Source organism: Cervus canadensis, chromosome 18 (assembly GCF_019320065.1).
Source record: "Cervus canadensis isolate Bull #8, Minnesota chromosome 18, ASM1932006v1, whole genome shotgun sequence".
In the NCBI taxonomy this organism is placed as follows: domain Eukaryota; kingdom Metazoa; phylum Chordata; class Mammalia; order Artiodactyla; family Cervidae; genus Cervus; species Cervus canadensis.
In genome coordinates, this window is record NC_057403.1 from 36,874,517 (window position 1) to 36,898,990 (window position 24,474).

At 37.9% G+C, this 24,474-nt stretch overlaps 1 protein-coding gene across 3 annotated transcripts in view; it reads right to left on the bottom strand.

Annotated features, from left to right (window-relative positions):
- The window catches only part of NFATC3 (nuclear factor of activated T cells 3), a 92,745-nt gene that overhangs the window by 20,951 nt on the left and 47,320 nt on the right, over positions 1-24,474 (bottom strand). For 2 of the 3 annotated variants that reach the window (XM_043436386.1, XM_043436385.1), the window contains exons 4-9: positions 21,633-21,832; positions 15,293-15,465; positions 12,478-12,618; positions 9,887-9,942; positions 8,354-8,480; positions 1,347-2,348 (exon numbers count right to left, since the gene is read on the bottom strand). In XM_043436386.1, the coding sequence (XP_043292321.1) occupies positions 1,347-2,348; positions 8,354-8,480; positions 9,887-9,942; positions 12,478-12,618; positions 15,293-15,465; positions 21,633-21,832 (1,699 nt within the window). Of the gene's footprint in view, positions 1-1,346; positions 2,349-8,353; positions 8,481-9,886; positions 9,943-12,477; positions 12,619-15,292; positions 15,466-21,632; positions 21,833-24,474 lie in introns of those variants that run through there. The other variant, XM_043436387.1, reaches the window with a different exon arrangement.

Here is a 24,474-nt window from a genome sequence, read left to right on the forward strand (position 1 = left end):
CACAGATAATCACGCTTTCCCAGACACAGCTTTATGTTTCTGCTTCTGTTGTCTGATTTTCCCTTTGATACTCATTTTCTGATACTACACTTGATCTCAGCCAAAAGGTTAAGAAGTGATTGATCCTCAGTTACTGAAAAATATACTCACCCTCCAACACTGGCTTAAATGTCATCTCCTCAAGGAAGCCTCTCTGAATCCTTCTCATAGAATCTTTCACATCTTTTTGCTGATCTCCTAATGTGCTGCTTTTATATCTTGGTTGTACAAGACCAAGTAGGTTGACTAAGACCTACTGTATCATTGTATCCTCATGTACTAATATGACAGTAAAGCCGTGGTGTCAAGTCGGGGATAGCGGTAGGGGTTCCCACATTTTATCATTTTATTTATCTTCCTTTTCTCTTTTGCTTAGAATTTGGAATTTAACACCAGCTTTGCAACCAAGTAGTAAATAGCCTCTCCAGATGTATAAAGGAGAGGACTGACCTAGACTTAACTTTTCAATAGATTACAGAATCAGAACTAAAATTCTATTTCCATATTTCATACTGAAAAAATATTACAGCTAGCTTTCACTGCATTCCTATTTAGAGTTTTTCACTACCATAGAAATGATAAAACCAAGAATAAACTCTAAAATTATTACCTGAAAATTCTATCTTGGGGGAATTTTCAAATATTAAATTAATACCACAGAATCTGCTGTCCAATTTATGATTTCATAAAAACAGAGGTCTACACACCAACTTGTTACATTTATATAAATAGCTTCTTTTTATCACGGTGCCAACAGTTGTACCAGCAGCAGCAAACCAGTGTGGACTTGTACCATCATCACTATCTGACTCAGCAAGCTGGCAGGGCCACAGAGAAGCAGGTTCTTTACTTGTGAAGAATCTCCTCAAGGACAGGAACTCTACCCTGATACATTTCTAGTATTTCTAGCATCTGACTCTGTTTCTTGCAAAGGGATGGGATTCTGCAATGTTTACTGAATTAACATTTCTGAATTCCATTCTCTAGACGTTGCAACCTCACAATATGTTCTGGAAGAAAAACTGCCCAATAAAGCTCACATCTTCAGTTCCATCACAAATAGGTGGTAGGTTACTATTACTCAAGGTCTTAGCCTTCACAACAGATATAAGTGGTAAAACAGACTTTAAAGCATGTATGTTCATGTCTCTCTCTCCAGAGTAATGTATTACCATATTTCTAGTAACAGCAACTTATTAAAAAGCCCAACCATATGCAATAAACAATCGATAGTAACTTTCTCAAGACTCTTAAGAGAAGGCAGTTCCTGAATCGTCACTGCTTCAAGAACATAAAGATGAACTTACCATCATCTAAAGTGATGTCCTGCAGACCAATTGTAGAAAAATTAGGTTCCTGCTCTTCAGGTTCAGGTTTAATGTTCACAGTTGCCTCATCAGGTGGAAATGAAGCTGGATCACACAAACTGTGACATAATAAGGATGAAGGTGCAGAAATACTTCCCTGGCCTGTACTTTGTGCTTGAGCTGAGTGCTGTCCAGAATGCATTCTGGTGGCTAGAGACGGTGATGAGGCAGTTCCTGAGCTAGGAGACTGGTAAGGCATAGGCTGCAGCTGAGGAGATGGTGGCCCAGAAAGTGGCGAATTGGCCAGGGGATGAGAGGGTGCTGGGGAAGCGGTTGTAGCAGTCCCTGAATGTGAAGGACCATACGTAATGGGTTGTAACTGAGAGGAAGGCTGACCTGTGACCTGATCAGCCACTGGAGAAGAAAGAGATCTTTGTCCTGTGTTTGAACAATGGTATCCCATTGACTGCAGATGAGGCAGGGTCTGCACAGAATGAGGTGTGTGGGCTAAGAGATGTCCTGTTGAGCCTGAATTTGAAGAATGAAAAGGTATGGATGATGGTGTTTGACAGCCAAGATTTATTAAATTAGGAAGAGTTGCATCCTGCTGAAACAAAACTGGATCAAATTCTTGACTAGAGGCAGCATTAATAGGAAGACACGTTGGTCCATTGAATACAACATTAGTTTGCATAGGCTGATAGGAAGACCCCATAGGAGGTGTTGGTGTGACTTGAAAAGGCTGGTGCACAACTGAAGAAGATATCATATGCTGTTCTTTACCACCACTCTCATCCCTACACTGCAGCTGTGGCAGATGGGATGTGGTTACCATGGATGCATATGTTTGCTGGATGGGACAAACCAAGCTTCTCTGTGCAGAGAGTACGCTGTCATGTAGGTGTCCTGTATCTGAAGAAGTCCTCTGAGTCTGGGCAGGATGAGGCAATGACGGAACTGAAGACAAGTCAATCTCTTCTCTGTGTTCTTGCTTCATCAAAACTGAAAAGGAAGAGATTAAAGCAAATGTTATTACATAATACATAAAAAAATTATGAATGGGCTTCATTCTAGGCTATACAGCTATATCATACATTCAAGTCAGGGGTTAAAAACTCAAAAGGCTTCAGGGAAGCCAGATAATTTAAATATATGTTTTTGCTTAATATGTATGGATACCTCTGGAAAGATGCACAAGAAACTGATAACTGTTGGGTTTACTACTGGGAAGGGAAACTAGGTGAATAGGAGAAGACTTACTTTTTACCGTAAAAAGTTTTAGGGCCTTTTGAATGTTTTTCACCATGTATATATATTATCTATTTAAAAATAAATAATTTTTTTAAAACCCGAAGATCTTTATAAGGTAGAGATTATTATTACCCTGCCTCATAGATGACTATACTGAAGAGATTAAAGACACTAAGATCTCACAGCAGCTATGTGATATCATAAGGTCTTGAACACAGGTTTTTCTGCCTTCTGATTCTTATTCAGGTATTTCAAGTTTGGTTCACTGTGTCTACTGGTTCCTGATCTCTCTAATGTCTTTTTTCTTCTCCCCCTAATGTCTTGATGTACTTTTCTTCTGACTTTGGCAGAACTAGAACTCTGTCCCTGGACTACTGGATTTTTTTCATCTTTTACTTTGACTCCAACTCTGGTCTCAGGAAAGCCACAGTGAATCCTATACCCAGAGTCATATTTCTACATAAGGAGGGAGAATATCCAAGAAAGCCTATTCTCATCCTTTAATCCTGAATGGAACAGCTGGGATCCTTGGTTACATAAATGGTTGGTTATCATGTACTAAAAAGGACACAGAGGGACTGAAAACTACAGCATAACATCCACCTTTTTGTGTGTGATCTAATCCTTATTTCTACGTTCCTGACCAATATCTGGGTATCCAGTCTGAGAACTCCGCTCTACTAAATCAAGTGCATGTTCACTCTGCCACATCAAGAATTATTCTTTTGGTCTACAAGGAATTCAGACTCCAACATGACGTCCTCAATGCTGGTCTAAGGTAATTTATTCTTGTTTGGAGGGAAATATAGTTAAACACATCTTACAATATCTACAATGAGACGAGTTTTGGAAATAGATTAATTCTACCTTTTGTATTATACAAGCTATTTCTCAAATTTAGAATGCTGAAGAACAGAGGAATCCAGGGGGGAAGAAAAGATCAACTGGTCTAGTGGTTTTCAAACCATGAGAAGTCTTACACTCTTCTTCAAGTGATGGATATAGAATAGGATCCAAAGAGTAACAGCTCTGGACTTCCCTTTCCAGTGCTAAAAGAGCACCCAAGCCAGCTTTATTCTCATAAAACTGCTTTTTGCATAAGATTTTATTTGAAGAATATGTGCTGTGCTCAGTTGCACCTGACTCTTTGTGACCCCCATGGACTGTAGCCTGCCAGGCTTCTCTGTCCATGGGATTTCCCAGGTAAGAATACTGGAGTGGGTTGCCATTTCCTCCTCCAGGGTATCTTCCCAATCCAGGGATCAAACCGGTGTCTCCTACATTGACAGACAGATTCTTTACCACTGCGCCTCCTGGGAAGCCCTTATTTGAAGAATAAAACAATCCAAACAATTTGAAAATCACTGTTTAGTATTATATCCTCTTTTACAGAGGTTAGCCAGTAGATACAGTCTGTGGCAGAACTGAGATTTGATCTTCTGACTGTAAGGCATGCTCTTCCTCCCAATCAAAACAACCAAAATATAAGTCAGTTTACCCAGTCAACTATTTAGAATACAGACTATACCCTCCCACAAGCAAAATATTATATATGAGAATTTGGCTCTAACGCTGTCTGAAAAATCCCCATGATTCCAAAAATCAGAGCTCAGATGGTATCGCCATGTACAAATAACTTCTGCTGGACTTCAGAGGGAGATACACTTTCTCTGGGGTGGGGGTAGGATCCCCCACATTGGAAGTTCTGAAGCTATTGAATACAAGCTGGGCAGAAGATCAAGTAGCTGAAACCTAGGGAAGGGCTGTGTGCTGTATTACCGCCTGTGGTAAGGTTAATGTGTAAATCATACACATATGCTGCGAACTGTCTTCATTCTAGAAAGCAATGGATTGTGGGACAAATAATACTAAATATAATCCCTAATTAAAAACAATTTGTTTTTAAATTAGCCACTTGTAGTTAATGATTATTCCCCCACTGGATACTGATACTGGTCAGATCCCTATTGTGAGGAAGTTGCCAAAAAGGAGGCAAATGAAGAAATCCTTTAATTAAAAATAAGCAACTTACAAATATATAGTTTTTATAAGTAAAAATTAAAAAGGAATTATTGTTACACATAAAATGGCTAAAATCTCTACTATAAAGCATTCATACTAATTAATAAGACAAACATAATAACTCTACCATAACAAAGGGTCATACAATAGAATACTAAAAAGCTATTAAGATTCTGTAAACTTATCTGCTGATAGGGAAAATAAAAATGTTCAGGTTATAAAATTAGTACATATAAGAGAGTATGGTCTCATTTCTATTTTTAAAATGATGTGGCTATACATGGAATTAAAGGATCTAAAGAAGAGAACGACAGAGTGAAAGAGAATATGGATGCTTTAAAAAAATTTTTCAACTTGTCTTTTAAAAACATTCACAGTAACATATTCGCCTTTGTAAAAACCTCAAAATTTCATTTTAGAAAGAAAGTGAAAAAAGTCAAATGTTACAGACAAAAGGTAATAATCAAGCAGAATAAGGACTGTCCAAACACTTGTGTGTCCACTCTTCCTTCACTAGCGTGTGCCACCTGATTTGCATTCTGTCAACCACAAGGCCAGTGATGACAGCTCTAGTCCAATCCAATGTTCTCCCTGCACTCCAGGGCCCCACTGATTTCCATTCTCACACGTAATGCCCTCTAGGACTCTGCTTTTATATTGTTTTCTCAATTCAAGAGTTGATAATGCAGAGGCATGATATTTGCTCCTTTCTGTCTGCCCGCTACCACCACTACGATGGCAGTAATCAACACCTCTAACATGCTGACCCTAGTGCCTTTTTTCCCCAACCCCAGAAGCTCTCTTCCTTCTTATTCAGGTTAGATTCTGTAGTTCCTCATCTCAAAAGAATTTAGTAACATTCTTGGACCCTGGATGAGCCCTATAATTCATATTTCACCACCTGCCCTGAAAAATCTGAGTGCTGCTTAAGAAATTTACACAGGAGAGCTAATTAGTATCCATAAATTCACCAATATCAACATCAAAGGTGTCCTTTGATTATCCTATTAGGTTTTGGTGGTAACTTACTCTCCCCTCTCTTTACAATAACTTTTTCATATTTCTCCACACCATTAAACTGCCAAATCACCCACATTCTCCTCTCTCTGCTCACAGAAGGAGGCTGCATGTCATTCTTTATAGAAACAAAACTGAAGCTATCATTTGGAAACTCCCTAAACTTTCCACTACTAAGTCTGTAAACGTTCCTAATGTACATCCATCTTGTTCATCTCCTTTACCTTCCCTCCTGTTTCTTTTCGATTTAAAGTCCATGCCAATTGGGATATCTTAAATCCTATCCTTTCCCACTCCTCTCAGAAACCTGATATTCTTTATCATCACTGATGCTCTTTCTCACCTTTGTATACTCAAAATATGCTAGCTGTTTGAATCACATTTTATCCTTCCTGGGTCTCTCCTATATAAATTTCACACTCTATAGTTAGTTAATTTGAGGAAAGACTAAACTGGTCATTGACATCTTATAAACTGACAGAAGAACCATGGGAAAAATCATTTTTGAAATACAGATCTGATCATGTCACCTCCCTGTTAAAGTTCACTTCTTACAACTCTTTTAATACTATCTGATCCAACCAACCATAAGGCCTTTGCATGTGCTACAGCCTTTATGTGGAATGTTTTCCCACTCTTTATCTAACAGTAATTAACAGTACAGACTATTCACCCATACGCAAAGATTCATATCTCGTGTTTGCCTTTATTAGCTATAGGATCTCAGTTCACTCACTTGCCAAATGGGGAGGGCAACACCATCTACCTTATAGCGTTCAGTTCAGTTCACTTCAGTCGCTCAGTCGTGTCCGACTCCTTGCGACCCCATGAACCACAGTACGCCAGGCCTCCCTGTCCATCACCAACTCCCATAGTTCATCCAAACCCATGTCCATTGTGTCGGTGATGCCATCCAACCATCTCATCTCCTGTCGTCCCCTTCTCCTGCCCTCAATCTTTCCCAGCATCAGGGTCGTTTCAAATGAGTCAGCTCTCTGCATCAGGTGGCCAAAGTATTGGAGTTTCAGCTTCAACATCAGTCCCTCCAATGAACACCCAGGACTGATCTCCTTTAGGATGGACTGGTTGGATCTCCTTGCAGTCCAAGGGACTTATAACCTTATAGCGTTATGGGAGAATAAATGAGTTCGTTTGTATAAACTGCTTAGAATAGCACCTGGTACACACGAAATGCTCTGTTTGCTAAATAAATGAACAAATGGATGTAGTCTAGGTTAAGTTAGGAGCCCAGACTCTGGAACCTGACTATATATGATGTTTGGCTCTAGAATATATGCTGTGAGACCTTGGGTACATTACTTAGCCACTCAGTGTCCTCATTTATAAAATAAGGCAACAACCTACCCCACAGGTTTATTAAGAGGATTAAATGAATACAGAAAGGGCTGAGAACAGTACTAAAACAGTTAATGTTATATAATTATAAACTGTTACTATTATTTTTCAGTTATTAACTCAAGCATCACTTGCTCATAGAAGTCTTTTCACAACCAGTTAGCCTAGCAAGAATCCCTCTGTTATTTTCACCCACAGCATTGCTTCCCTTTCCTTAACAGTTCTTATGTTTCTAACTACAAATTTATAAATTATTTATTTAGAGATTTATTAGCTTCTATTTGTTCCACTAGATTATAAGCTCCATGAGAGAGAAGCTAAGAGAGGTTTTGCTCACTTAGTGTGCATCCTTAAATACTTAATGAATTAATGAATAAATGAAATGGCTAACCAAAATCCTTAGTTCAAAGGTTTGAAAATTATCTGAAATATTTTATTACCAAGTAATGTATTAACATGGTCAAGTAATAATAATTTTCAGATTCTGGAATATAAGCAGTATTCAGAGGCTATAAATGAAATACAGCCAGGCTTTAAAAAGAATATGGTGACAAATGAATGACTAATAACCAGAACCCTCTCAAACTCAGTGTTTGTTCTTTTCATTTACAATAAACCCTTTAAAAGTTTTTATAAGAATAAGTTTTGGAGAATAAGCTTCATTACAATTTTTTTTCTCATCATATGTTCTGATGACTAATAATATAGCATCTAGCACAGAGAAGACCTTTATAAATGTTTGTTCTCTAAGAATGTAAACATCAGCATGAATTACTGCATATACTATTTGTGTGTCACAATCCAGACCTGGAAAATTACAGCACTTGAGCTGCTGCAGAAAGAGGTATGGAAGTCTTCTTTGTTAGGGTGTCTCTATAAAATCAGGAATTCTGCCATCAATGTTATACTCCCCCAAAGCCAACACATGCTATAGTTGCTGCTTGCCAAATGAAAAATTTAAGGAGAAATTTTCCATTTTGATTGGAAATGGTTGAGATGAATAGACTACAAAACAGGCACACTGCTTTTTTGCAGTGCTAAGGGCAGAAGGAAAGTTCACACGTATTCAGACATCTATCCTTCCAACAGTGCTGGTGACCTTTGGTAACTCCTGAAAAATAGACTTCAAATCTACATTAAACCTTCTAATTTCCTTATGACAAAAGACAACAAAAAGTAACTGTTATCAGATCTAACATTTAAAGTAAATACAAACTTCACAGATGAGGCATATGTTGGGATTTTTATTCATTATAAGCACCCTATCTTAAACACACTAACTAATACAGGATTCACTGAATAACTTTTTATTCATTATGAAAGAAAGCTGTATAGTAAACCGTCACAATAACTCCTCGTACCTGGTGTGTAAGTAAAACGTTGAGACTGGCTTTTTTTCCTCTTGCCATTGCAAAGATAAAAGTGCACCTGCACTGCAGTTGTAACTGCTGGGTTATGATATGGAGGAACTTCAAGGACAATGTGAGCCTAAGGAGCATGGAAAGCAAGATTGTGTTACACTCAGAACTAAAAATGAAATGCACCTGCTAAACTCAACACATCTCATGAGCCTTAACTACTTGGGCTTATTAGGCACATTAACTGGTCATATAAGTCATCTGGGGATTTACTCTAAGGATACTTCAGTCTTAACAGAGAAAAGCTCTTTCAAGTAAACCATTAAAGGAGAAATTGCTTTTCACTCACCTAACTTGGGTTTCTAGCTATAGCAGAAATCAAAAGTCGTTATTATTTACTATGTAGTCAGATATTTTGTGCTAATAAATATTACATGTTACTATACATCTTAGGAGAAGGCAATGGCACCCCACACCAGTACTCTTGCCTGGAATATCCCATGGACAGAGGAGCCTGGTGGGCTGCAGTCCATGGGGTCACTAAGAGTCTGACACGACTGAGCGACTTCACTTTCACTTTTCACTTTCAGGCGCTGGAGAAGGAAATGGCAACCCACTCCAGTGTTCTTGCCTGGAGAATCCCAGGGGCGGGGGAGCCTGGTGGGCTGCTGTTTATGGGGTCACACAGAGTTGGACACGACTGAAGTGACTTAGCAGCAGCAGCATACATCTTAAGTGAAAGTTTGTTCTAATTTTTAATCAAAGTTTAATAGCTCCCACATTGTGTTATAGTTTAGATTTCTTATCATTTTTTTCCCTTGGCCTCGCTGTGTGGCCTGAGGGATCTCAGCTCCCTCACCAGGGATTGAACCTGGCCTACAGCAGGAAAAGCGTTAAATCTTAACCACTAGGGAACTCCTTTATCTTAAGTTTTACATTGAAAATGTCCTAAATGGCAAAACACAAAATCTGTATCTATATCAAGAATAATCTTACATATGCATAGAGAAAATTTTTAGCCCCAAATCAACCACAATCCTTAATCTAACTTCTCTAGGTCTTTGGAGAGCACTGTGAGAAGAGGTATTGTCTACCCCAGAGAAAATTCTGTGTCCATTCCAACCAGGATGAAGGAATCACAGCTTTCAGTGTTGAATCCTGGAAGGCTTAATGTGGAGGAGTTGGAAAGAGTGTGTTAAATACAAAACCCCTGAGGGCTTGTCCTCCTATTTTTTTGCCCATTATTTAAAGTTCTTCACTGAACTTGATCTCTTCACTGAATTCAGAGAAGTAAATCAATGATAACCTCAGTAAGAACTTCTAATAATCTTTCATTTCTAATTTCTCCTACCCTATGCACAAAAAATGGGAAGACACCAACAGTTTATCTTTCCTAAGCTTTATTTTAGTACCAGGAAGGCATTCTATCTCATGTCCAAACTTCTAAAAAAAGACTCCTCATCTATACCACAAAGCAACATTATCTAATTTTCACATTAAGCACCTCAAATATTTCCAAAGAAATAAACTTCTTACCCCTTGACATTTTTCCTTGATTATTTTCCCTTCTACTTCCCACTGAGGTCGTCCATCTAGTGAAAGAAACAATTTACAGTTAAAAGGAAGTCAAAAAGCATGCAAACAAAATCTAACTTATTTAGTATCACAAATTTATTGGCAAAAGGAATCTTTATCTCACTGACTTCTGTTATGAAAATGTCTACCCACAAGGAAAAAAGTGTGAAGAAAGATCTTAGGCTACCTGAATTTGCAGGGCCTGCAGACTTTATTCTACTAAGCGATGTACGAAAATCTGAGAACACCTCTACAAAGTGGCGGCCAACTTCTTTCTGACTGTGTGCCTTAAAGTAATGAGAAACTCATTCCCTAACCAAGTAACCCATTTTATCTTTGGATAATAACTGCTGCTAGAAAACTGCTCTATCTTCATGATAGATAACATGTCTCCTTCGAGTACCCAGCCTCTGGCCTAAGCACTACTCCTTGTAGCCACCCCCTAAAAATCTTGAGTGTCTCTGTGAGACAGTTATTTCATATGTTTAAAAGCATCTGTGTTTGCCTGTGTCTCCTTTTCTGCTGCCTAGCACCTCTAGTTCCACATCTAATTCCCTAAACAATATTTTAGCCCTCCTGGTCACTCTTCTTTGAACAGTCTTCCAGTGTGACCATCTCCCTCCAAATGCATCAGGCTGAGGACTGAATAGACCAGGTGAGAAGTGATTCAACATGACAGAGAGTGACTGAGGCTCTTGTTGTCTCACATAGAGATGCTGCGTCTCTGTCAATAAAAAAGTTTTCTGAAGCAGCTACACTATCAAGAAAGTGTCTGACACTTCACGTGTGGCCAGCAAGTGTCCCTCAGTCTGCCACATTTCCTACTGCCAAGCTCAAGCTCCCACACTGTGTACTCATGCAGCCGGGTTTTTTTTTTTTTAAACCCCTAGCCCTTGCTATGTTAGTTTCCCCCTACTAGACTTCATTTTCTAGGATTACTTGGCTTGTCAAGATCTTCTTAGAAACAGATGGTCTTGTGAACAATCTGCTAGGCTTTCCAGATCTGGGTCACCACAGATCTTTATTATCTGGCCAGCACATTTTCTGTCTATTCATCACAAGTGACTTGTTGACCTGGGAGCACCCCATCTGCTGCTAGTTTTTACTCCTGTCTAATGTGCAGCTATTCTAAAGCATTCTTTTTTATGTCATGGGCATTCACCCAGTGACAAAACCATACAAGTATCTTCACTGCTAGCATGACTTCATCTGGTCTGTGAAGACTCGGTGAAATGCCTTCCAGACTGTGACTACCATTTTCCACTCCAACAACTAAGTATGAGCTACCCCTGTGCACAAATGCTATGCCTACTCAGAATTACAGCTCAGTTCAGCAATCATCTGCTGGGTCTCAACTTGCCAGGCACTTTGGGTTGCTGAAATAAGAGACAGGATACCCTACTTTCTGTCTGTGGATGAAAGGCAAATATAAACAGCTCACTATAATGAAATGTGGAAGTTACAATAATTAATAAAGATGCATTCTGGATGTACTAGGAGCACAGATGTTAGGGTCCTTATAACCGAGTCTTGGCTACTGTAAACACTGGGCAATGAACATGGGAGTGTGTTTTTTTGAGTTAGTATGTCTATTTTCTTCAGATAAATACCCAGAAGTAGAACTTCTAGATCATACAGTAGTCCTACTTCAAATTTTCTGAGGAACCTCCAAAATATTTTCTGTAGTGACTGCATCAGTTCACATTCCCACAAACAGTATACAATTCCCTCTTGTTCACAGACTTGCCAACACTTGTTTTTTTCTAGCTTTTTTTTTTATAATAGCCATTCTAAGAGGTGTGAGGTGGTATCTATAGTTTTGTGTTTTTCTTTTTTTTGGCTTTGCCAGGTCTTCACTGTGGCATGTGGGATCTAGTTCCCTGACCAGAAAATGAACCTGAGACCCCTGCATTGAGAGAATGAAGTCTTAGCCACTGGACTACCAGGCAAGTCCCTCTCTATGGTTTTGACTTCTATTTCACTGATGATTAACAATGTAGAGAATCTTCATATCTGTTGGCTATCTATGTTGTTCTTTGGAAAAATGTCTACTGGGATCTTCTGCTTATTTCTTAATTGGGGTTGTCTGATATTTTACTATTGAACTGTATGAGCTCTTTATGTGCTTTGGAAGTATTTTCTCTCATTCAGTAGGCTGCTTTCTCATTTTGTGGACAGTTTCTTTTGTTGTGCGGCTTTTTAAGTTTGATGTAGTCCCTTTTATTTTTGCTGTTGCTGCTTTTGGTGTCAGATTCAAAAAATCACTGTCAAGACCTATGCCACGGCTTACTACCTAAGTTTTCTTCCAGTTTTACAGTTTCAGGTTTTACATTTAAGTCTTTAATCAATTTTGAGTTCATTTTTGTGTATGGTTTAAGAGAGTGGCCCAGTTCATCTATTTTATATATAGTAGTTTGTATCTTCTTTTTTTTTTTTTAAGTTTGTATCTTCTTATCCCAAACTCCTAATTTATCCCTTCTCTCTCCTATCCCCTTTGATAACCGTAAGTTTGTTTTCTATGTCTGTGTCAACTCAAATTTTATATTATTTACCTTGTCCTTTTTCAAGAAAGATGATTTTGGATTCTGGAAGAAAATTAGATCCAGTAACAATCATTTCATGACCTCCATTTACAGAACAACTGTTGATACTGTACTTCTCAATATGAGGAAGTTCTTGGGCAGACCGCTGAGCTGTTTTTTAAGAGTGGAGAAAAATAAATACTAGTTTACAGTCTTTCATATGTAAATGACAAATTCTAGCTATAAAAGAAGAAAATTCTGGGCTTTTATAAAACACAGGAAAATAGTAACAATATCTACTAAATAACTATGCTATTTAGAAAACAAAATAGACTTATTAGTCATGTGACTTCTACATTATTATTAGCTACGACTATAGAGAAACTAATAAAGAGAAATTAATCAATGCCTGCAACTTATGTTGACTCCAACACATTCACCTCATCCACTTTTCTCTTTTTAGCTTAATACATTTCTTCCCTACAATTTGCCTTTTAAAATTGGCAAATTTAATATAAGAAGAAAACTAAGAGGCATAATTATACTACATACAACTAAAAGAAGACAAGTTTCTACAGGACAAACACCAAGTAAACCTTTCACCAAGAAAACAGCCAGATCGTCAAGACATCAGAATTACATTTTGGATGATCTTCTGAATAGATCTTTAGATCTATCTTTGGATAGATCTTCTGAACTAAGATCTTCTGAACTTTTGGATAGATCTATCCAATAGATCTATCTTTGGATAGATCTTCTGAACTAAACAAAGTATACATGAAGTACACATTTCAATACAGAATTTTTTAAAAAATGAACATAAATTTCTTAGTGCACTCTACTCTTTCTTCCCAGGATATGTGAACACAATTTATCTTAAAGCCTGTAAGTCATTTTTTAAAGTATTAACTTTTCCTTGGTGCCATCATTTTCTGATACCAACTGATTTCAATTGTATTTTCTGGAGATCCTATTTCTGGCCTTTCCTTTCTTTTTTTAAAAAATGCTTGAGTTTCAAGCTATACTTCTTTTGACTGCTTAGGTTCCTTAAGGGTTTATTCCTGTCAAAGGCCTCAATAACTACGTTTCTCTCTGGATTAAAATAAAGTGTGGACTACACTTTCTTCTTCATGTTTTGGAAACAGGTCTACTTTTAGTCCTACCACTTGGGTGGAAAATTGGTGGTTTTTGAGGGTCAGCTGTGTTTTGTTTGGCCAAAACAACATTTTAAAGAAATTTAAACAACCTGACTGCCTTTATGATGCATGCAGTCCCAGTTTACCATGTCTCTTCCAAGTATTTCATACCAAGTCACAAAAGGTATATGAACTGGGATCCTGGTCCCATTCAAAGAGAATGTGTCAGAGGGGATGGGTCTGGTTAGGATGAGCTACAACTTGGAAAGTACCAAGGACCAACCTAGATCTCAGAAAACATTTATGTCCCTATTTATGTTCTAAATGGCGCAACAGAGAAGGAGCATAAAAACAAGCACTGACTAGCCTAGGGAGTAAGACTATTTATGGCGGAAACTAGCCATCACAAGTACATTTGCTGAACACATCAAACTGTTCAGCAAATGGTATAGCCGTAATAAAATATTATGCATGTGCTAAAAGTATTTTTGAAGAATATTTAACAATATGAGAACATGCCCATTATAAGTGAAAATACCAAATACTGTGTACACACACACACCCAAAAAAATCCAAAAAATGGTTAATAGTGACTATCTCAGAGAAGTGACATTACAAAAGATTTTAATGCTACTCTTTATACCATTCTGTGTTTTCCATATTCTCAATAGTCACACATTAAGTTAATAAACTAAAAGAGGAAACAGAGTAATTTTAGCATAAATTCATCTCAAAAACTCAAGCTACTCTATGAACTTAAAATTACTTAAATTATGTTGCTAAAAATTAGAGAAATATATGCTTAAATGGGCACTTGTCTGGCACAGTAACAAAGATTGTGGCAACAAAAGCTGTTTCTAAGAAGGGGAATTAGCTGACTTGAAAATTTACTTTTCATTCTATACTTTTTTTCTAGATAAGAAGTGGAAAAAAAAAAAAAAAAGAAGTGGATTTATTCAGATTCAGAGAGAAGCACAATCCACAGACAATGTAGCAGAGGGCAAGTGCAGGGGCCTCACTCTTATTCATTTTAAATTCTGTACCATATACCTGTATTATCTATTTAAAGTTAATACAAAAATTATGCCCAAAAGGATCTAAACCACAATCTCAGTATTTCAGTCCTAACAGCTAACCTGCCTGAGGTCCACAGTTCTCAATCCACAGCTTGAGTAGATATCAGGTTCTAGGGCCTTCTTCAATTTCTTGTCCTTGAAAATTTAGGCAAATGATATTCACTTTCTCAAGCTGGTGTAAATAAATTTATGGTAAAAAGCCAAAAGCCTGTGAATCCATAGTTAGGTGAACTGTCAGCTTGTAAAGATAGGCATCTTCCAACATTTTAATAAAACAAAGGTGACCAAGGAATAGTGACACTTAGTGTCAGACTCATAGGTTCATGATTTGGTCCTCAGGTGTCATCAAGCCCCCTTCCTCATTTACAGGTAAGAAAACTGTAGTCAAGAGAATAATGTCTATAGCCACATAGGCTACCTAGGGTCAGATTATAATGCGAAGCCATTTCCTAACTCCAAGATCAATACTAACTCCAACTAAACATGTAGTTTATTTCTATATAAGAAAATCACACCAGCTATCCAAACTCTGGATTTCAGTTTACTTTTGATCTCAACATTATAAATAAAGCAGGAAATGAAAATGACCTTTTATAAACAAAATTTTAAAAATATCATCACAAGCTCACTTACAGCATTCAACAGGTATAGAAGCTGTCTGCAGAGAAAGGACTTTTCCATTGGGCTGTGGGATGTGTACACGAAACACAAGTCGAACTCTAGTATTCTTTCTGCCAATATCAGTTTCTCCTTTCCGAAGTTCTATATCTGAATTTCGGAGTTTCAAAATACCAGCACAATCAATACTAGGAGGAAAAAACATACAAGTATTATTGGCTTACTGAAATTAGTGGTTCCAAACAACTCAGCTAAACAGTTATTGTTAACCTGCCAGGCACAACTATCACAACCTAAAATCAGGTCAAAAAAGAAAGATATGACTGCTATTTTCTATTTAAATTAAAAATAGGATTAAAAATGTTTTGGATGACAAATAATACTAACTGTAGCAACTGACTGTAAAGAGGGATGTCAATAATTCTTCCCCATACCTGTATTCCCATGCCACTTTACCCATTAAGAGGCAGAGTAACGATGTCCCCTCTCCTCGATAGTGGACCTTATGATTTCCTTTGACAAACATAATATGGTCAAGTGATGCTATGTAAGTTGCAAGTCCAGCCCTGAAGAAGCTCTGGAGCTTCCACTTTTGTTCTTCTGGAGCCCTGAGCCACAATGAAGAAGTCCAACTAGTAAGCTGGAGAGAAAGGCCCAGATAATCCTCAACTACTCTGCACTACTCCAGCTGAGCTCCCAGCTGAAATCAGGTACACGAGTGATTCCAGCTAACACCACATGAATGAACCAGCTGAGTCCAGCCAACGAAAAGAATAATGAAAAATAATAAACACAACTTTAAGCCACTAAATTTTGAGGTGGTTTGTGTTATAGAACTAGATAACTGAAACATAAAGTGAAAGGCTCTAATTCTATACATATAACTTAGCCCAGAAAAGACTAATGTATAGGACCACAATTAAGTCAATAATAACATATTAAAACTTTTATATATATTTATTAATAAAAACAATCCATCAGGCTTGAACCAGTAAAGTTCAAGAAGAATCTGAAAAATATAATATTTTCACCTTCAGAAAGGCAAAGAAATTTCTAAAAAAGTAATATTTTCAAAAATAAACATTTTTTATTTATAAATAACTGTATTTAGCTAATATTGAAAAACTGTACCTTAGCTCAAAACAGTACTGATCAAATTGTATCAAGGTAGTAATTATTAATGCTAATATGCCAAATGAGTATTTGGTGGGAAATACCAGAGATTATCCACTTTTATTGAATTTCAAGGGAAGGTATTTTAGCAGACAGTTAAGTTTCTAGCAGATGATGTGGAGCATCAGAAATGACCATTTTAAACTCTGGCTAAGCAATGAGAAAAAAGAAAAAAGCAACCAAACCAACAAAATCTAAATTTATAGGAATGATAATAACTATTAATTTCTGCTTACAACGCAATTATATTCTAGATCAGAATATAACACTGCCACATCCATATTCATCAAGTTCTAAATCAAGGAGGAGTTATGAGTAGGGTAAGGCAATGAATATTGGCATACTATATTTAAAGCATCTTGTAGAGTGGTTCTATGTTTTATGGGTTGAATATTGGTGCTAATTAAAGGGTATTACCCTACAAGATAGGTTAGGTTTGAGATGACCAGATCTATGGGATAGCAGGCAGAACAAAGAGGCTATCTCCCAATCTTCCCCCATGCTACTGCTTTGAGAGAACAGTAGAGCTTTTTTTTTCCTTTGGCCGCAGCATGCAGGATACTAGATCCCTGACTAGGGATGAAACTGGCATACTCTGCAGTGGAAGTTGTTGTTCAGTCACACAGTCGTGTCAAACTTTGTGATCCCATGGACTGCAGCACGCTAGGCTTCCCTGTCCTTCACCATCTCCCAGAGCTTGCTCAAACTCATATTTATTGAGCCAGGGATGCCATCCAACCATCTAGTCCTCTGTCGTCCCCTTCTCCTCCCACCTTCAATCTTTCCCAGTATTAAGGCCTTTTCTAATAAGTTGGCTCTTTGCATCAGGTGGCCAAAGTACTGGAACTTCAGTATTAGTCCTTCTAATGAATGTTCAGGATTCATCTCCTTTAGAATGGACTGCTTTGATCTCCTTGCTGTCCAAGGGACTCTCAGTCTTCTCCACCACCACAGCTCAAAAGCATCAATTCTTCGGCACTCAGCCTTCTTTATAGTCCATCTCTCACATCCATACGTGACTACTGGGAAAACCATTGCTTTGACTAGATGGACCTTTGTCAGCAAAGTAATGTCTCTGCTTTTTAATATGCTGTCTAGGTTTATCATAGCTTTTCTTCCAAGGAGCAAGGGTCTTTTAACTTCATGGCTGCAGTTACCATCTGCAGTGATACTGGAGCCCAAGAAAAGAAAGTTTGTCACTGTTTCCATTATTTACCCATCTATTTGCCACAAAGTGACAGGACTGGACACCAGGATCTTCCTTTTTGAATGCTGAGTTTTAAGTCAACTTTTCCACTCTCCTCTTTCACTTTCATCAAGAGGCTCCTCAGTTCCTCTTCACTTTCTGCCATAAGGGTAGTGTGTCATCTGCGTATCTGAGGTTATTGATAATTCTCCCAGCAATCCTTGATTCCAGCCTGTGCTTCATCCAGCCCCACATTTCACATGATGTACTCTGCATATAAGTTAAATAAGCAGAGTGACAATATATAGCCCTGACACACTCCTTTCCCAATTTGGAATCAGTCTGTTGTTCCATGTTTTAATTGTTGCTTCTTGACCTGCATACAGGTTTCCCAGGAGGCAGGTAAGGTAGTCTGGTATTCCCATCTCTTTAAGAATCTTTCACAGTTTGTTGTGATCCACACAGTCAAAGGCTTTGACTCCACTAGCTTTGTTCATAATGATGGTTTCTAAGGCCCACTTGACTTCGCATTCCAGGATGTCTGGCTCTAGATAAGTTATCACACCATGGGTCATTAAGATCTTTTGTGTATACTTCTTCTGTGTATTCTTGCCATTTCTTCTTAATATCTTCTGCTTCTGTTAAGTCCATACTGTTTCTGTCCTTTATTGTTTCCATGTTTGCATGAAATGTTCCCTTGGTATTGCTAATTTTCTTGAAGAGATCTCTAGCCTTTCCCATTCTACTGTTTTCCTCTATTTCTTTGCATTGTTCACTTAGGAGGGCTTTCTTAACTTCGTTATTCTTTGGAACTCTGGGTTCAGATGGGTATACCTTTCCTTTTCGCCTTTCAAGTCTCTTCTTTTCTCAACTATCTGTAAGGCCTCCTCAGACAACCATTCTGTCTTTGTGCATTTCTTTTTCTTGGGGATGGTTTTGATCACCGCCTCCAATACAATGACACGAACCTCCGTCCATAGTTCATCAGGCACTCTCTATCAGATCTAATCCCTTGAATCTATTTGTCACTTCCACTGTATAATCATAAGGGATCTGATTTAGGTCATACTTGAATGGCTTAGTGGTTTTCCCTACTTTCTACAATTTAAGCCTGAATTTGTTCTTTCTGGTCTATTCCAGGAAGGCAGTGTATGCTACCTCTGATTGGGGAAGGGAACATGAATCTTGACTACCACCTCTATTTCATGTGTGGATCCTACAGTTCTGACAAGTTCACATTATTTGGTACATAAGGCTTTCTTAAATTCTTGAAAATCTGTCTTAGAAACTCCGGTACTCTGTTTTCTTTAATTTATTGATTTATACATTATTTTAAAAAATGATTTGAGGGGTTTTTCAACATAAACACAAATAACGTCAAGAAGAAAGAAATAGAAAAAAAAATTTTAAATAGAAGAAACAGGAAATAAATATATCCAAATCTAACATTATATGAATTACTATAATTGAGCTTGATCATGAACTTCAGGAAGCTGAGGCAAAAAATAACAATGACAAAAAAAAAAAATAACAATGATAAAGTTTTTGTAGGTCTCTCCTTGTCTGGTAAAGTCTACTGCTTAAAATATCCAGAGGAATGAATGGAAACATGGCCTGCAAACTGTCACCTAAGAAGCAATTTTATGGGTTCTTAGAAAAAGACAGTTCAACGTTGATTTTCAAATTCCCCTCTGCATCTAAATAACAGTATTTTCATGTGTTTTTTGATGCTAAATGAACAAGATCCTAGGGAATTCCCTGGCCATCCTGTGGTTAGACCTCTGTGCTTCCACTGCCAAGGACCTAGGTTTGATCCCTGGTTGGGGAACTAAGATCCCATAAGTCTCATGGTACAGCTAAAAAAAATTTAAAATGTAAGATCCAAGAGTAAAAGGGAGGAAGGGAGAAAGTCTTCTTGCTTTCTCATTAGAGGCTGGCCACCTCACCTTATTTGAAAATGGGTCAAACAGGATGCCTGGAAGCAGAGTCAACATTTTTCTTTAAGAGTTTTGCTCATGTACCTGAATAAGGATCAGCTGCGAATACAAAGTTCTTTTTATATACTGCAGAACACAGAAATATAAGAGTAGAGATTATCAGCTAACAGTGCCACAGCCATGAAAAAACTCTTATTTGAGCCCATGTAATGACTTAGTAGGATTGAGTTCTCGAGTACTACTGACTTGAACAAAGCAGGCAAAGATAAGGTTTTATTTAAATCTATATTAATTTGTCTTTTCTGCTAGTAAGTAGATAAAAAGCAATTATTATTTTATAACTGTACAGTTATATCATAAATTACCATGTCTTCAGGGGTATATTCAATTAAATAAAAATATAAATTTAAAGGAGGAGAGCTTGAGACTGAAATATGATTTTAATATGACTATTCTTCCAATAGCCTGGGACAGATATCAATGCCATCTTAAGAAAGACCTATATTATAGTTTGAAACAATTTCTCTAAAAAAGACACTGTAAGTTTCACATCCCTGATTGCGGCAAAGTAATGGTTGCCTACTAAATGTCCTTTTTCTGCTTTTCTTAGTAACAGACCCCTATCTTTTTAGAAGTGGCAATGTACTCAGGTTAAAAAAAAAACAAAACATATCCAGGTCTTCCCTATACACAAGGATGACCAATGAGATGCAGTAAAAGTGTTGGGTAAGTTTCTGGGAAAAGCTCTTTAAAGAGGCCTGACTCAGATGAAAATTCTCTCCCACCCTTCCTCCTACCCCTTCTTCCTATTCCTTCCAGGATTACAGTTATGATAGGAAGAGCTCTAGCCACCACTGTGGATCATGAGGCAATCTTGAGGATGAAAACTACACCCTAAAAATAGCAAAGAAAAAAGAGAAGGAGCTTGGGGCCCCAATGACTTATGGAGCCACTATGCTAGCCCTAAAATGCCTATCTGTGTATTTCTTTTGCAGAAAGAAAAATTAAACTTCTCGCTGTTTAAGCCACTGCATTTCAGGTCTCTATTACAGGTACTATACATTCCTAACTAATCCACTTGAACAAAACTCTATTGCATTCTCATTCAAAATTTGGCAAAATCTCATTTTATTTGGATATGGATAAAATGGGACACCTGAAAGCAGGCAAAAGTTTTCTTTAAGGAAACTTATCAATCACAATTGTACTGCAATTATTTACTGTCGACCCTATGACATTAAAAGCCGTTTACTCCTTGGAAGGAAAGTTATGACCAAACTAGACAGCATATTAAAAAGCAGAGACATTACTTTGTCAACAAAGGTCCGTCTAGTCAAGGCTATGGTTTTTCCAGTAGTCATGTATGGATGTGAGACTTGGACTATAAAGAAAGCTGAGCACCGAAGAACTGATGCTTTTGAACTGTGGTGCTGGAGAAGACACTTGAGAGTCCCTTGGACTGCAAAGAGATCCAACCAGTCCATCCTAAAGGAGATCAGTCCTGGGTGTTCATTGGAAGGACTGATGTTGAAGCTGAAACTCCAATACTTTGGCCACTTGATGCGAAGAGCTGACTCATTTGAAAAGACTCTGATGCTGGGAAAGACTGAGGGCAGGAGAAGGGGAAGTCAGAGGATGAGACGGTTGGATGGCATCACCAACTCAATGGACATGGGTTTGGGTAAACTCCAGCAGTTGGTGACGGACAGGGGAGGCCTGGCATGCTGTGGTTCATGGGGTCACAAAGAGTCTGACACGACTGAGCAACTGAACTGATTAGACTGTGGGCTACTTGAAAAAAGTTCACATATTTGTGTCTATCACCTAGAATGATGCTTGGCTGGTATGGGCATAAACTTTCGCTGAATTGAATTTTCTTTACAGAAATATGATACCAACCTTAGCAAATATACTCTCATTGTTTATATAATGTTATTCAGTTAATTCAGAATAGTGACTATTTTATTTTTGTGCTATTAATATCTAAATAAATATATTTTCTTCTGAAAATTATTTCAGGAAAAGAAAAAACAGTCCATTTCAGGATGTTTCAAGATACCTGGCTGACATATTGTTTTCAGGAAGAAGTGGAATTTCCAAAACCTTTGTGCTGGTAATTATTATCTCTTGGCTTGCAGTAGCAACTGTCTTCCCAGTGATTCGATGCACCTGGTAAAATGCATGAGGCCGTAAATATCGGTCATCTGCTGTTCCAATAAACATCTGTAGATTTATTGGCTTTTCACTATAGCCCAGGAGCTAATTTGGAAGAGCAAACACAGAAAAATTACAAGTCATTATCCATGCATTTTACAGTAAGTTTACAACAATAAGTCTTGTATTTATATCATATACTATTGATACATAAAATCTTATCTCAATAGTCAAAACAAGTAACAAGTGAACAACCCTCTAAATTGCAGAAATATTTTAAGAGTTATAAAATTCTGGAATATATTACAAAGGGATGAGGGGGTTTGGGGGGATTAAAAGCTAGATCCACCTAAATTCTGAAAAGCCTTGATAGAGTGCTATGTAGAACATAAAAGAAATGTTGATTCTGTGCTCCAGGCTACATTAACCATCCAGATCAGACTTAAAGATCAGCATATGTGGGAAGGTCCTCATCAGGCTATTAAAACCAGAGACACTTTTAGTAGAAATGACCTGAAAAGTCCTTTTCCATGTTTCCAACTTGGCGTTTCAACGGACTTAAAAAGCTAGGCTACTTGACTTTCTTTGGTACTCTTTGCTATTGCCTGGGTTAAAATAGCTACACAGGATGAAGAAGGGTGACGGCCAGGAGGTATGGAGGTAAAAATTGTGACCACAAGAAAAGAGGCAGTTAAAAGAAACAGAGCCTAAAGCACTTAGGGAGACTCCCGTGTTCAGTCTGAGGCTGAGTAGCACCCATCGGACCTGCCATCATGCACACAGCAACTACGTGTGCTATACTGGGCTTAGTCGCTCAGTCGTATCTGACTCTTTGCGACCCCATGGACTGCAGCCCACCAGGCACCTCTGTCCATGGGGATTCCCCAGGCAAGAATACTGGAGAGGATTGCCATGCCCTCCTCCAGGGGATCTTCCCAACCCAGGGATCGAACCCAGGTCTCCTGCATTGCAGGCAGATTCTTTACTGCCTGACCCACCAGGGAAGCCCTACAGCTACTATAAACTGGAACAAATATAAAGAATGACTTTGAAAGGAAGGAAAGTATCAAGGTAAACAGATACTAGAAACAAACTGACACATGTAAGAAGAAAACAAGGGAAGGTGTGTTTCCTGTTTTTAAGGCTTTAATCTGAAGGAAAGCCAGAGTCCATGCTTTAACAGTGTGACTGAAACCTCCAAAGAAATCTACAGTCTGAAGAGCTTGAAGAACCAAGGACAGAGCCTGTCATAACCTCTGGAAAGTAGAGGCAAATCCCTGAAGAGAGAGCCAGAGAGGGGGTGCTCCAAGTTATATATATACACATACTCCGCCCAGTTCTTTGGCTGACCTGTAAACCATCCATAACAGGACAGACTCAAGCAGCCTAAGGCTAAAATAACTGAAATGAAATAATGAGCTACCACCAAGCACAGGGAGACAGGTTTTACAGGTTGACTCCAACCAAGTTAAGTGCCTGCTTAAACAAAAAAAATCAACATTCTTTGGGAGTACATATGGGTGTGCATTTATATTTGTTTTGATGTTATTCTTCAAAGCTGTATGAGTTCTTCATATAATCTGAATATTAATCCCTTGCAGATATGTGATTAGTAAATACTATCTCCCATTCTGCAGGTTATTTTTTTCACTTTCTTGGTTGTGTCCTTTGACACACACAAGTTTTTTAAATTTTGCCTTTTGCCTTTGTGCATGCTCAGTCATGCCCAACTCTGCAAACCTGGACTGTAGCCCACCAGGCTCCTCTGTCCCTGATTTTCCCAGGCAAGAATACTAGAAAGGGTTACCATTTCCTACTCCAGGGGATCTTTCCAATCCAGGGATCGAACCCACGTCTCTTGTGTCTCCTGCATTGGCAGATTAACCAACTACAGCACCTGGGAAGACCCTTCTTAATTTTGATGGAATCTGATTTGTTTCTTTTGTTGCTTGTGCTTTAGCTATCATGCTTAAGAAACCACTACCAAGTCCAATGTTGAGAAGATTTTCCTCAAGTTTTGTTCCAAAATTTTATAGTTTTAGGTCTTGCATTAGATCTTTGATCCACTTTGAGTTAATTTTTGTATATCATATAAGGCAAGGATTCAACTACATTGTCTTGCTTATGGATATCTAATTTTCCCAGCACCATCTGTTGAAAAGACTCATTTCTCCCACTGAATGGTCTTGGAACCCTATCAAAAACTAATTCATCATATATGTTAGAACTTATTTCTGGGCTTTCTATTCTACTTCATTGGTCTGTCTTTATGCCAGCACCGTACTGCTTAAAATACTGTAGTTTTGTAGTATGTTACAAGTCAGGGAGAGGAAATCCTCCAACTTTATTCTTCTTTTTCTGGATTGTTTCAGCTACTTGAGGCCCCTTGCAATTCCATATGAATTTGAGAATATGCTTTTCCATTCTGCAAAAAGGACTGTTGGAATCTGGCTAAGTACTCCATTAAATCTGTAGATTTCTTTGGGGAGCACTGGTATCTTAATTAAGTCTCCCTCCCATGAAAATGGGATGTCTAAATATTTTTGTTCTAAGTATACTTGGATTTTATTTCTACTTTATATTTTTTTTAAAAATATTGTTTAAGTAGACCATTTTTTAAAGTCTTTATTGAATTTGTTGTAATACTGCTTTCTATCTTATGTTTTGGGTTTTTTGGCCTGGAGGCACATGGGATCTTAGCTCCTCAACCAGGGACTGAACTTGCACCCTCTGCACTGGAAAACAAA